The sequence below is a fragment of the Pseudonaja textilis genome, chromosome 2, assembly GCF_049901715.1.
Source record: "Pseudonaja textilis isolate UNSWEBS1 chromosome 2, rPseTex1.2, whole genome shotgun sequence".
In the NCBI taxonomy this organism is placed as follows: Eukaryota; Metazoa; Chordata; class Lepidosauria; order Squamata; family Elapidae; genus Pseudonaja; species Pseudonaja textilis.
Window position 1 is genome coordinate 41,723,061 of NC_141991.1, and position 14,624 is coordinate 41,737,684.

Consider the following 14,624-nt stretch of genomic DNA (forward strand, 5'->3'; position numbering starts at 1 on the left):
CCCTAGCCGGCTAAACCCCCTTTTCCAAAGGCAGCTGAGCGGCGGTCAGCAATGGCCGCCACATAGAAGAGCTCAGCCGGAAAAAGAAAGTGCAGGAGGAGCTGTGAAGAAATGAAAGTGATCTTTGCTGACCGGGACAAAGTAACAGTGAAAGTATCCTGGAACTTAAAACTTACTAAAGATACATTGTTTCCAGACTGTGCTAAGCGGCAAATGGAAGTTAAAGGAAAAAAAAATTTTCTTTTCACTCTCCTTCCAAACGTGACAGCGATAGAACTTTATGAGAAATCGGAAACCCGCACTGGAGGTATGCTAAAGGCTAAAGGCTAAATGCTAATGCCAAAGGGATATGGATTTCTGAATATTTAAAGAAAAAACTTTTTTGCTGTAAGTGGGAAGGGAGAGGAAAAAAATCGGAGTAGAATTTGAAAACAAGGAGGAGACTGCCTAGAATTTTAAAGAGCTATTGAACATTAATAAGACTTCAAAAAGATATATCTTAATTGGAACTTTGTGATTAAACAGCAACCCCAGAAAGAGAAATGGAAGAAAGAAAAAAGTGCTAAAAGAAATAGCTTATTTGGATTGTTTGGTGACTTTGGAACCCTTGGAAATTATTCTTGATTAAAAGCACTTGGGTGGTTGTTTGGAAAAAAAAATTCTCTTTACAATGGCATCGTTTGTGGATGAATTAAAAATTGAATATCAAAAATACAAAAAAGAAGAACAAGAAGGGAAAGATACTTTGGGCACTCTTTTTCAATTTCTAGAAATGGCGGTATGTACTTATGAAAAATTGACTGCGCAGCAGGATAAAGAAGAAGCCATCTTTGATGAACAAGTGATTCTATTTGGGGAGGAGAAAGAGGAAAAGAAAAAGGGGACTTTAAGACTTGAAAAAACAACCAAAAGAGAAAAATGAGTTGAAAGGTGGATACAAGGTTAGAAAACAACAGAAAGGGGGAAAGCAGAAGAAGAAAAGGGAGGTGGAGAGACAAAGGGGTAAAAAGGGTAAGGAGAAGAATAAGCAAGGGAGAAAGGAAGGGATGAGAAGCCTCAATGATGGGAAGCAAGATTTAAAGAAACAAATTCATTTAGAGATAATGGGTAAATTTAATTGAAAAAGGGATTCTGTAAGGTACATAAGATTGTGTTTTTATATGTGTATTTACAATAAAATGCTTAAGATATAAATGAGTATTAATATGTATGATTAATTTTTTAATGGCATTGATAGTGGTCTTAGCTACATTATATACCTATAAATTTATTCCTTTGTTGTTGTTGTTTTTCTTTCTTATAAAATACATTGCGTAATTTTAGAATGTACTAAACAGAATCCCAATACAAATTATGTGTTATATTAAGTATTATTAAGTTAGGGGAAAGAATTAAAGGCGTCATACTCCAATCAGTGTACAGAAGTTTTGTTCAAAGAGAAAAGATGAATGGATAGCTGGAAATAGAACAGACAAAGAATGATAAGTATTATGATTTGAACTGAGATGAGATAAATAAAATAAAACTAAGAAAGTTAAAAGAGAGAAGAAGCTATATAGAAAATTGAAAATGGTAATAAGATATGGAATGGTATATAAAATGAATATGATTTTTGAATTTGTGTCTGTACGAAGAGTTTTAACCCGGGACCAAGCAACTTTCAGAAAAGATGTTTTATGTTTTTATGTTCTATGTTTTATTTGTTTGTGTATTGTCCTTGAAAAGCAATAAAAATTTTATTAGCAAGAAATATAATTTGAATAATAGAATGAAAGGGAGAAATAAAGAGAAGTTGGGATAAGATATGAAGTTGAACAAATAATGTAAATATATATATTAAATTGTGTTTGTATGGAAATGTGATAATTTGGAAGTATTTTGTTTCTAAATAAGATGTTATATTGGTTTTTTCAGAAAAGATCCTTTATGTTATTATATTTTATGCTTTGTTTGTTTGTGTATTGTTTTGTAAAAACTAATAAAATTTGTTGTTGTTTTTTTTAAAAAAGAAAAAATAACAGCAACATTAGGAATTAGAAACGCAGGAACCAAAAATTCATCAACACCTTTCAATTGGATGCAATTCCAATGCTAGAAATTTACAAAATTGGACAGGTGTTTTAGAAGTTCATTAAATCAACTATTATGGAAATTGATGTTTTATTTTTTGTTTACTTAATGAAATTATATTAATAAAAATTAGCATTGAATACCACTTTCAGTAATTGCTTCTTTCTGCTCTGGTCTTTCTTCTTTCTGCTCTGGTCTTTCTTCCTTCATCTGTTCTTTGCTTGTGTTTTTCTTTCGTTTTTTCATTTGATCAATTAAAAGCTGATATTCAGCTTTGTGTTTCTTTCCTGAAAAATTTAAAAAAATGTATAAAGATTCTTACCATGTGCATAACTTAAGACAAATTATTGATTTTATTTAAAAATTTTGATATATTTTCATTGAAACTGAAGTCATTTAAACACAGCTTTAGAATAAAGTAAAGGAAATGTTAAGCACAAGATATTTTGCTATTGTTGTAAACGAATAGTACTTGTCCTTTCTTTTTGATGTACCACAAATGGTTAACATGGTTAAACTGGGACGGTTAAAATATGTTTATTTTGCCAGGTAATTTTAGCAGGAATTATTGCTAGGATAGTAGAAAGAAATAGAAATATGTTCTGTTCTGAACACAGAGAAAGATGTACCAGACCACCAGAATTCATAAAAATTGAACACACATTGAACAAGGAACATGGTGCTCATCAAACTTTGCTTATTGCAGTATTGTAGGGTTCTATGCATAATTCTTTTCTGTCAGACTTCTGGCAAACATTGTTATCATCCATAACTTTCTCCAATATATATGTCTTTTCACAAATGTAGCTTTTCATGTTGTTTTGATTTCATATACCTCCTGGATTAGCAAGTTTCACTCACTGTCACTTAGTAGAACTATTCCTCCTGTTTGCATGGGTAATTAAAATATATTAATTGCATAATGCACTGATGCTATTATGTTTTAAGTCAGCCAACTCTAAGAAGGCAACAAGGAAAGAAAGCGTGCCTGCATTCTGTCAAGAATCTAGTTCTAAAAATACAAATCACCAATGGGCAATTGCTTTGAATACAAGACTCTGATATATAACCAGGATGAAAAAAATCTGGCATTACCAGTTTAAATGCAAATTTATCTGCACTAAAATAAAATTGGACTGGGTTAGTTTTTTTCATATTTATATACAACAATCCTATAAGTTATAGAAGGATGGACAGAGCATTTGTAAGAAAGAATCAAATGACAACTAGTAGATATATCAATCTTTCTCTATTCAACCAATTGTTCTTCTTTTATCTTTTTTTTTCTTGCTGTTTTTTCAACTGACAGTCTCAAACTAAAACAAATCCAAATAATTACATTTATCTTAGCAGAAAATATACTCTTTAACTCTACCAAAAATTCGATGGTACACATGCTTTCAGATCCCAATCTGGGTCATTTTTTAATCAAGTTCCATATTCAGGCATTATATAAGAGAAAATATTACATAATTTATTAAATATTTTTAATATACAAGAGAATGAACATTTCACCAGCTGCTTCTGTACAATACTTTGTGAAATCATTTAAGGTGTTCTTTTTATAACATGCTGTTAAAAAAGCAAACAAAGAAGCCCACTTGCTCAATAAATAAATAGAGGCATATAACCATCTTCACGATTTTTCTGACATCACTAAGAGCACCATGGCAGCGCTTTTAAGAAATCCTGATATGAAGTATCTGCTGGTATATGACTATAATAAAGACTTGATTCATTTATATGTATTATTTTTAAATTTAAGGTGGAGATTTCAAAGACCAGTCATCTTCAGCCATTTAGAGTTTTCACTATGTACAGTATATAACATTCTAATTTTTAAAAAAGATTCAAGAAATAAAGCACAAAAAGAGAAGACAGCATGTAAGGAATCACACATCTAAATCTGAGGTATCTTCCAATCAAAACTACCTACTGAATTCAAGATCTTATCTTGAACTCAATTACATTAAACTTCAAGGAATATATAGTAATTCCAAAAGGACAGCTGATTTGACAAAGTTTAGTATCCTTTGGGGATACTTTTGGAATAGTTTTCCCTTTCCAAGAATTGATTTTTTTCTTTTGATCCATCCAATATTTAAAGCAAAACTTTGATAATATCAAGGTTTTGTTCTAAAAACTTAACCTGGATGAGCAACTGTGATTTATACAGAATCTGTCCTGTACATATCCTGAATTGGACCACGGAGATAGAACCAGTGGTTTCCAACTTCAAGCCTGATAAAGCTTTCTTCAGTCTATATCTTTTATTATTATCCAATCTGTAGCCTTTGCAGTTTTATCTCTAAGGAGTTCTGCCTTATGTAAAACCAGATCAAATGTCAGAGCAAAGAAAATTTCAATGCAAATACATTTTATACATTTTTAAACATTCTTGTTTTTAGTCCTGCAGAAGTTCTTCTGTTACACGTTTCTTGAGCAATTTTTTTTTTTTCAAACGTAAGGCAGAAAATAATTCTCTTTTTCAAATATTTGGTCTCAAAGAAAAAAATCTGAGGAGGAAAGAAAAATTTGTACCATGATCTGGAAATATATCTGGCTCTACCATTTTTCTTTGCTATTTTAAGATTTAAAAAGAGGGTTATTTTTGGTTTTTACAGAATGGATAATTTATCATTCAGATAGCCCTGAAAGCTTTCTGGTCTGTGCACTAAGTAACAAATTACAAGACTGCCATAAAAAAAATAATGTCTACACTGAAACATCTTTCAAGCTGTTTAATCTATATATCCCATACAGGTAATCCTCAATTTATAATTCAAAGCTGCAACAGACCCCCACCGGTTTCAAAGTTATGGCCATTATAGCACACCTACAGTGAATAAATTCAGGCACTTGGCAATTTGTCTGCTCTTACAAGAGACTGCAGAAATTCTGCAGCAGCCTCCCTGCATGGCTCTCCCCCATTCCACTCCCTCAGGTTCCCACAGGTCTTGGGCCTTTTTCCCAGCCAGCTGAGTCCCACACCCTCATCATCACATTCCATCACTGATCAATCTTCATCTTTTACTACAGATCTCCTTCTGGAAGCCGCTCCAGCCCTCAGCATCCCTAGGTTTTCCCATTCTGAGAAAGGCCACAGGGATGCTGAGAGGCGGAGTGGCTTGCTCTCCTTCCCCAACACAATCTCCAGAGCTTCCAGGAGATCTACAGAAGTACCAATCAGTGATGGAGAGTGAGGAGAGGGGTTGAGACCGAGCAGGTGGAAAAGCAAGGCCTGTGAGGACATGGTGGGAGTGGAGCGTAGGTTGCCTTACGGAATGGGGGAGGCTTGGGTGTGGCACTAGGGGGTTGACCTGGGTGTGCAATGGGGTTGACCCGGGTGTGCACTACGCCTCTCAGGGCTTCCCCCATCTGAGGCATCCTTTGCTTGGCTTAACTATATCTGCAAAAATAGCACGGGTGGGGGGAATCATTAAGTGAGCAATCAAGTGAGAATGTCTCTTAACTACTGTCACAATGTGTGACTGAAATAGGCAGGATCCATTAGGATTGTAAGTCAAGGACTACCTATACATCCATGATATTTCTTTTCTGAAATAGCATCTTGTTTGACTTTGAAATTTCAAGGCACAAATCAGCTATAAATATATTGTCAAAAACAGGATATCTTGTGTCCTGTAAAAATAATGTTCCTTGTCTTTGGGTTTTCCTACCTCCTTTTGAGATGATTTTTAAAAATGGATAAGCAGTTTATTCCTTCTAACATCTATTTTTTTTTAATTTCACCAAAACACAGTAAATAGATATCAAACAACAAGGAAGAGGTATTTGCAAGTCTCAAGATACAAACTTCCTGCCACTACTTTTTAATTGTCTGATCAATTAGGGCAACGGTTTTCTGAAATTCTTTCTCTGTTCATTAAGTGACCGCAGGTTTCTCTCTCTCTCTTGTTTAATTGTTCCCTAGGCAGCATATCTTTCTCTTCTGGCCCAGGATCATTCACACATTCCATTACATCAAATTAGAAAAGATTGGGTAGGATTTCTTTCTTGTGACTATTCAACAGCAGGAAAAAGCAACACAATTCTGCTAAATAAAAACGGTTAGCTGAGAATACTACCAGACTGATTATCACACATGCAAAGGTCCAAGAAAGGTAAATTAGTTAACAGTTGCCCTTTGCACAGCAAGAATGGTTCAGATAGTGTTTCCCAACAATGATCTTTTTCTGTCTCAGACAAATGTCCTTCAAGGGTGTCAAAACTCATGGCCCATAGACTGGATGCATCATGCACTGGCCATGCCTACCCCCATTTTAGTGAAGAGGGGAAAAGTCGTGTTATGTCACGTGATGACAATGTGACACCATGAGTTTGACACCATGATGTTATATGTTTGAGCACAGAGGTTTGCTATCTCAAATATGCATCAAAATGTAAGTGTTCTCCTGAATCTGACCAACCACTTCATCTAGGAAGCTTTCATGGAGAAGAGTGGTCAGGCAAATTGCAAGGGTCAAAACAACGCAGAAACTTTGTCAACCAATCGGGGTACAAAAACAAAGTCACAAGATTTCAAATTGGGAGTACAGGCACCCAGAGACTGGGTTAGAAGCTCAGACTCTTTATCTTCAGGGATGGGCAGCAATTGTCTCTTCAGACAGTGGTTCATCCAGCAACTTTGGAACTGGCTGTTCATTGTCTCCTCATCTGAGTCCAAACTCACTCTGAAACTGGGGTTACTACCCTGAGGGAACAGGTCTGCAATTATGGGTTGTCCTCCACTCACAATTCCTGCATGAACAAGTGCCTGAAAATCAGGACTTTGCAATGACTCAATCCCTCATCACGTCTTGTTTGGATTACTACAACATATTCTATTTGTGTATGTTATTTGCCCAAAATGCAATAGCTGTCCAGTATGCTGTCCAGGATACTGACTAGTATTTTTCCTATAGGCTTCTGTGTAGAATTTAAAATTCTAGCTTAAACGACGCTATAGAGCACTGCACACCAGAGCAACTAAACACAAGAACAGTTTTTCCTGAAAGCCATGATCACATAATTCCCTCAACACTGTTCAACTATTACAAAGTCTGCAGTACTATTACTATTAATCTTCTCATCACTCCTTATCACCCATCCCCTCCCACTTGTGACTGTATGACTGTAACTCTGTCGCTTGTATCCTTACAATTTATATTGACTGTTTCCTAGTATGATTTGACTGCTTATTGTACCCTATGACTATTATTAAGTGTCGTACCTTATGATTCTTGACTCTTGACGAATGTATCTTTTATTTTATGTACACTGACAGCTTATGCACCAAAGACACATTCCTTATGTGTCCAATCACACTTGGCCAATAAAGAATTCTATATAAACTTATAAAACCCATGGTGAGGAAAGCAGTTGGTGATTCCCCACTTGGAGGAGGTGAGGAAGACCAAGGCTGAGAAGCATTGCTTTTCTGTAGCAGTTCTAGACCTCTTGAAGGGCATCTTGCTGGAGCTTAGGCCTGCCTGCCTGCCTATCTAATTTAAATACTGCCCATCTTATTCTCAGTTAAAAGCATTTTAAAAAACACATATAAAATATGCAGGTAGTCTTCGACTTACAACCACAATTGAGCCTAAAATTTCTGTTGCTAAATGAGACATCTGTTAAGTGAGTTTTGTCCCATTTTACAACCTTTCTGGCCACAGTTGTTAAGTGAATCACCACAATTGTTAAGTTGGTAACACAGGTGTTAAGTGAATCTGGCTTCCCCATTGACTTTGCTTGTCAGAAGGTCCCAAAAGGGGAATCCCATGACCTTAGGACACTGCAACCATCATAAAGATGAGTCAGTTGTCACGTGTCTGAATTTTGATCATGTGACCATAGGGATGCTGGAATGGTTGTAAATGTGAAAAAATGGTCATAGGTCACTTTTTTCAGTGCCCTTGTAACTTTGAACGGTCCCTAAAGGAAGTGCTGTAAGTCAAGGGCCACCTGTACTACACCAAAAAAATAGGAGCAAGTTCAAGAAACAAAGACAGAATTAATTAAAAGTTAAAACGTGGGGTGATTGTCTTCAAGGTGCTAACTACCCTTGGGTTACATGCCCTGACCCAGGTTACCTTCTGATCTTTGCTACCTTCCAAAGGCAACTGAAGATAGAACAGATTCCTCTAAAGAGCATAATACTTGGTTTTGGGACTTTTGAGCTGAGGTTTTTTATTATTGTTTTAAATGGATTGTGTATATTTTGGTAGTTTGTAAAATTGCTGAGAATCCTTCAGGCGTACAGGAACAAAATCTATATTTGAGAAAAATAAAATTATCTAACATATTAAAAACAGGAAAATACTAATGAACCTCTGATAGGTTGTTGGTTAAGAAATCAGATGGGTCTTCCTTGGAACAACATTCCAAAGTTTAATGCAGCTTACTCCTTTGTCCTTACTCATTTTCTGCATTTTGTATTATTTGTATTACTTTATTTCAGGTCTTTACATCTAAGACACAATAAAACTTGGCACACAAAAGAAGGCTTCCAAAGATGATCTCAGTGGGAGAAAATAATCCTTCAATTACCTTGATCCTAAACTGTTCAGGATTTTAAATTACCTGCAATAAAACAAAGTGGGAGCGAGCCATTGTAGGATTTCAGCAGGGATGTTACAAGCACCTATCACAGTCCATATTAATAAGTGGGCAACTCCATTCTGGACCAAGTGCTCCAATCTTAACTGCAGTTAAGCAGCACCTTTGTACTTCCAGTCTTCAGCTATCTGTCAATATAGACAGTTTGAGAAGAAGGGTGAAAGAATATTGATTGGGGAAACAATTAAATCAGTATTAGAAAATACAGCCATCCATGCTATATTGAGTATAACCCCAGAAGAGTAAACACCTGTCTCTATTACTGTATTTACTTTATCAGTATACTACATACTGAGAAGAGCTCCAGAGAATTGAGAGCAGTAGATTTGGTGTCTTCCTTTCCTCATATATTCCAAATAACAAGCTTGTTTTCAAGTTAACCTCAAGTGGTTTCAAAGTTAGCAATACATTTCTTATTCTCTTGGTTCTCAAGTCACTACCTTGCTATTAATTATATTACCCTTGTGTCCTTGGTTTTGGACTTATCGGTCCAGCGGCTTAAAAGAATAGTGATTGCTTCATAAACAACAGACATATTTCTCTCCTCAAAAGGTCTGATCTCATCCTGGACATTTAAAAGACTCAGGTATGAACTTCACAGTAGTCCAGCAAAGTCTCAGGTTAGCACTTTTAGATTTCTAAGTACTAAAATATAAAAATAGATGCAAGCATAAAAAGTATATTTTTATAGAGCCAAATTATATTTCAAAATTAATTTTGCTTTTCTTTGCACTTCCAGAATTTATGCAGGTAGACAAGCTAAAATCACACAATATTGTTTTTTTTCTCTCTCTCTCTTGTCCTTGTAATAATCCTTGTGTTAAGGAAAACCAGCACAATTTGGCATTTCTTGTCAACATTATACACAAATATCTGGCTCAATGTATCTAGTTCCAAACCAGAGACCACGCATTTACACTGACAAGTACATTACTACATATTCTGGTAAAATATCTTACTTGCATGTACGTAAAAAGAACACTTTTTATGGTTATGATTCAATACTTCAATTTTTATATACACTAGCTGTATTGTTCATAATAAAATGAGAAAAACATTGTTGAATCCCACTTTCTCTCTGGGAGTGCTGAATCTCATAGCATCTGAAAGAAGACCTACTTGGCTTAAGGAAGAAGACATTTTTAATAAGGAAATGATTATCCCATGGTCTACAGCTCCTGTACTATCCTAAAATCATGCCAGCAACATTCAAAATGAAATGACCAATTTCTCTTTGGGATGTTTAATGCAATGGAATTAGAGTTGAAATGTATATGCTAACCCAAAGGTAGGGAACTAGGAGCCCCTTTATGACTTTATTATATGCTGGCTCAGGAATTTTAGGAGTTGAAGTCCATAAGTAAAGGGGCCATAGTTCCCCACCCCTGTGCTAACCCAACCTCTGTAATGATAAAATCACATCACCAGAAGCTTCACTTGGCTAAAAAAAAATTCTAGGATGAAAAAGTTTGACCACCCTCAATTTACTGGTGGTAGAGACATGCGCTGACTGCAAAAGTTAGATTACAGTTCAGAAAACAACACAATTTTCCTCTGAATATTGAGAGGCTCTCCCCAATCAGATCAGAGTCGATGTTCAAATTTTGACTCAGAAATTCTCGTTTCTCTTTGTGGTTTTGAAGACGCATTGATTTGCCAATCAGACTAGACATTATTATGTTACATAATCCAGATAATTATTTTGTGTACTCTGACTAAGCCTTGACTAGGATTTCGATTTATTAGGTAGAACTGTTTTTCATCATCTGATTCACATTTTAACTTGACATGCCGAGGATTAAAATTGGACCTGTCCCACATGATGATATATATTGAAACATAAACCTTTATTTCAAAAATATAGCACTCCACACACACATATTGTCCATACATACATACTGTCCGTGTCAATAGTCCAGTGAAGTTATTTCAAAAAAGAACAATAAAATCCCATGGCTATTATGCTAAATATTTTTAAGTTAAAGCTAAAAGAAATGTCTTCTACTTGCCCATTTAATTCTAAAAGAAACCACAGAATAATATATGAGGATTTATCAAAGATTCCAAAACTGCATCATCAGCATTGTAGTACTCAGTCACTTTAGAAACCAAGAACAAAAAAAACTGAGTTAAAGACTCGGTAATGCTGGGCATTAACTTAACAGTTCCAGTGACTTAAACAAAAACTTCTGTTGTAGATAAACCTCCGCAACTAACTTTAGATCCTGTGTCCTTCAATACAAACAAAAACATTTCAAAACATTGTGGTTTTAAAGTTAGTATTAAAGTTCTACAAACATCTAAGGTTTACCACTGTTCATATGAGTAACTATTAAGTATCTGCAGTGACTCCCACCTCATACAAAAATAATAAATATAAACTAGAGAGAAAGCCAAAAGAAAAGCCTTTTATATTTACAGAACTAATACTGTTTACAGTTCTACAAAGATCCTAAAGAGAGAATTTGACAGTACTGTTGAGCCATCAGCTTATCAAATTCAAAATATTGGAAATTAAATATTACAGGCAAAGATTTTTAATGAAATAGATTTAGACACAAAGATGCTAAATAGAGTGTGTTTATCTTCTTGTAACTTAAATTCTTTATTTTATATCCATACTTCTGAAGTAACTAAGGGGACAATTAAGGTGTAGGGGGCTTTTATTTTACTGCCTGTTTTTATTACTGCTTTATAATTGGTTTTATTGTTGTGAGACACAGAGTTGCTTAACTTGGAAACCTATAGAAATATTTTATAAATATATAAAAATAAAAATAAATAACAAGAGCATTGAACTTGAGGTATTTTTATGTGATATGCTTTCAGTGCTATCCTTTCCTCAGATTTCTCAGTGTTAAACAAACCCACTTCCTTCAGTTTCTCCTCATGAAACTTAATTTTAATCTTCAATTATCCACATTACTAGGGGTGTACGGAATGCTTATTGTGAACTGTTTCAAGCTTGAAATTTCACAAAGCATCCTCTTTTAAGTGCAATTTAGGCTGTTCTTAGTGAGTTGTTCCAGGCATTTGGGGAAGCTTTTGAACTCAAAACAGAGGCACCCCCAATGGAAAAGTCACAAGCTCAAAATGCTTCCAAATGCTCAAGGCAGCCTGTTTTGTTCTCAAAGGACAGCTTTTGACTCAGAGAAAGATGTTTAATGACATTTGGTGCTCAAGACATTTTGAAATGAAAACATTTTGCGCACTCCTATTTGTTGCCCTTCTATGAAATTGTTTCCCTGATGAATCATTGTTGAAGTGTGGTGCCCAGTACTGAACACAAGATTTGAGATTAGGTCTGACAAATGCACAATAAATTAAAAGCATCATTTGCTGTGATTTCAATTGCATCTAAAATGGTATATATGTAGACATATCACATTGGTGATTCATCTGCAGATTGTCAGGACAATTTCAAGATCCAAATAGTTGTATTTTTTTCCAACTCTTACTTTATAAATGGAAACAGATATCACAGTACTAATTTTGCAAATTTAAAATCAGAACTGCTGACAAAAGCTATTTAAGACAATGGTTCTCTTCAGATACAAACTAAGTCAATGATTTTACATTCTATGATTAAGACTTATTTATGTCTACCCTCTTTCCCTTATATGTTCTAATTCTATAAAGTTATTTCTCTTATACTGCGTACCAAAGTCATGAGATAAATCCAAACTATATACTTATTCTCCAAAAGCAATTTGCAAGCTAACCATACAGATAATAAGCCTGTTAAGAGACAAATGTGAAATTTCTCATTTAAAAAAATAATATAGAAAAAAGGAAGGTTTGTATTTTAATAAAAGTTCATTTTTAATATGTAAATTTCTTGTATGAATTTCTTTTCAAACACAGATGAAATAATTTTGTTACTTACGATAATCTCTATGAATTTCATCTATTTCATTCTCTGTTTGGTGCTTTGTAAATACCATATTCTGCAACAATAACACAAAGAATATTTTTAAAGATTAATAGATGAAAGATCTAAACCTGCAGCTGAAAGATTTTAAAACATAATTATCTTGGAACTGAAAAATACTTTTTTGCCCATCAATACTGTTTTAGCATTTAATTTTTAGATGCTTATTTTAAGGATAGGTCTTTTTTTAAAAAATTCATGGAAAATTGATGACGCATACCCGTTATTATGTGCAAAACCCCAAAGCTGCTGCTACATAATCTCAAAGTGATTTGAGTTGTCTTCGGAACAGCAAATTTATACCCTGGAATCTGTATTTTTGTCTGCAAGGAAAACCTTTTATAGACTCTTCAGAGGATTATTCAAAAGGGGGCGGGGGGGACCCAATCCATGCTACTGAAGATGATTTCATCCATTCCACCACACTACAAGTTTCATAACTGATTGCTGAATGCAGACAAAATCTGTTCAATAGGTTCCACAGGATCATCCTTTTTCCACTTTCCTTCTTAAGCAGTAACAGTGGCACACAGCCTCAAAAATATTACATTCAAAACTTTTGAACTTCGTTGAGATCAGCTGCAACATGATGTTGCAAAAAAAAAACCACCTTTAAAAGAATAAATAGTAATACAGGATTTATGAATGCTATAACAGCCTCATTTCCATATTTAACCTCATCGGATTATATTAAAACAAACTGAAAAATCATTCCCCAATTTCTCCAAGAATGTTATCTCACCCCAAAATGTTCAATGGGCCATACATTGCCCAAAAGACTAAATCATGGCTCTTGACATAGAAACAATATGCCAGGCTTTTCAGATTTCTAATACAGTACTGCATATTTCAAGAATATAAATGGGATTGTTGTAGGGTAAGTGAGAACTGACATACTAGGGATCCATGTGCCCCAACAGCTATAGACTATATATAGCTATCTATATGACAACAGTACAATTGTGAAACCATTTGGGATAGGGACACTTAGAGTATATGCATTTAACAAAGAGGTCACAAAGTGCAAGATTTATTTGGAAAATATCAGTCATGGAGAAATGGGGGATAGTCAAGATAGACTAATTGCTAAATACTGTTTTATAAAAAGTGAACTTAATCCTCCAGTTGGTCTACCATCCTGATATAAGGCCAAAGAAAAATGCAAATTAGTGGTGTTTCACTTTGTATTATGCTAAATACATCATCACCATCGTAATTTTAAAAATCAGATTAGGAAGAAAGTTTAGCAGATACTAAATTACCCATTTCTGCTATAAAAGCTAGCTGTTTAGACATTAGTAGTTTACACTTAATAAACTTTCTAAACATCAGGAGAAAGATTAGGCTAGAATTCTAAAATACAAGTACAAAATACACAGATGAAGTGAATATTCATTCATTTATTTATTCATTTTCAAGGTAAGTTTCTAAACTTTCTTGCCGTGCAATTTTTTTTTTTTCAAACTGCAACTGGTATCTGCATGAGCACATCAATGGAATCAGCAGCAATTTGATAGTTGGTTAAAATTTCCCTTTTTAGGAAGGTCAACTATATATAAGCCTTTTTGTTTTATTTCCTGCTCTTTTGCATTTATATGTTTAAATAAATGGTTCTACTATTTTGCACAATGTAAAACTCTGTGGTAAATGGACAGAACATAAATGCTTTAAATGAAAAAAAAAACCTCAAATCTTTAATATGGTGGTGGCAATTAAATAGATGAAAACTGTTTATCTATTGGATGGTTTCTGACATTACTTCCCATCAATATAAACTTTAAGGATGGGCATACAATGCACATTTACTTGGCCTTTGCAGTGAAATTTCAAAAGTCAACTTTTGGCGGGGAGATGATTCAACAGGCATATGAACAGAAAATAACAGAGGCACAGATATATCAAGCAAAAGAGACACATGTATAACAAATATCTATCTACTGACTTCAGAACAGGCACTACAATGTGGCATGGTTCTTGTGCACAAGGCACAAGATGTCTTGAGCAA

General features: G+C 34.5%; 1 protein-coding gene across 5 annotated transcripts in view; it reads right to left on the minus strand.

The window, feature by feature from the left end:
* Positions 1-14,624, minus strand: part of RAD18 (RAD18 E3 ubiquitin protein ligase) — a 140,031-nt gene that overhangs the window by 63,844 nt on the left and 61,563 nt on the right. For all 5 annotated transcript variants that reach the window (XM_087923713.1, XM_087923716.1, XM_087923714.1 and 2 more), the window contains 2 exons: positions 12,575-12,635; positions 2,214-2,357 (listed from right to left, as the gene is read on the minus strand). In XM_087923713.1, the coding sequence (XP_087779839.1) occupies positions 2,214-2,357; positions 12,575-12,635 (205 nt within the window). The remainder of the gene's footprint in view (positions 1-2,213; positions 2,358-12,574; positions 12,636-14,624) is intronic.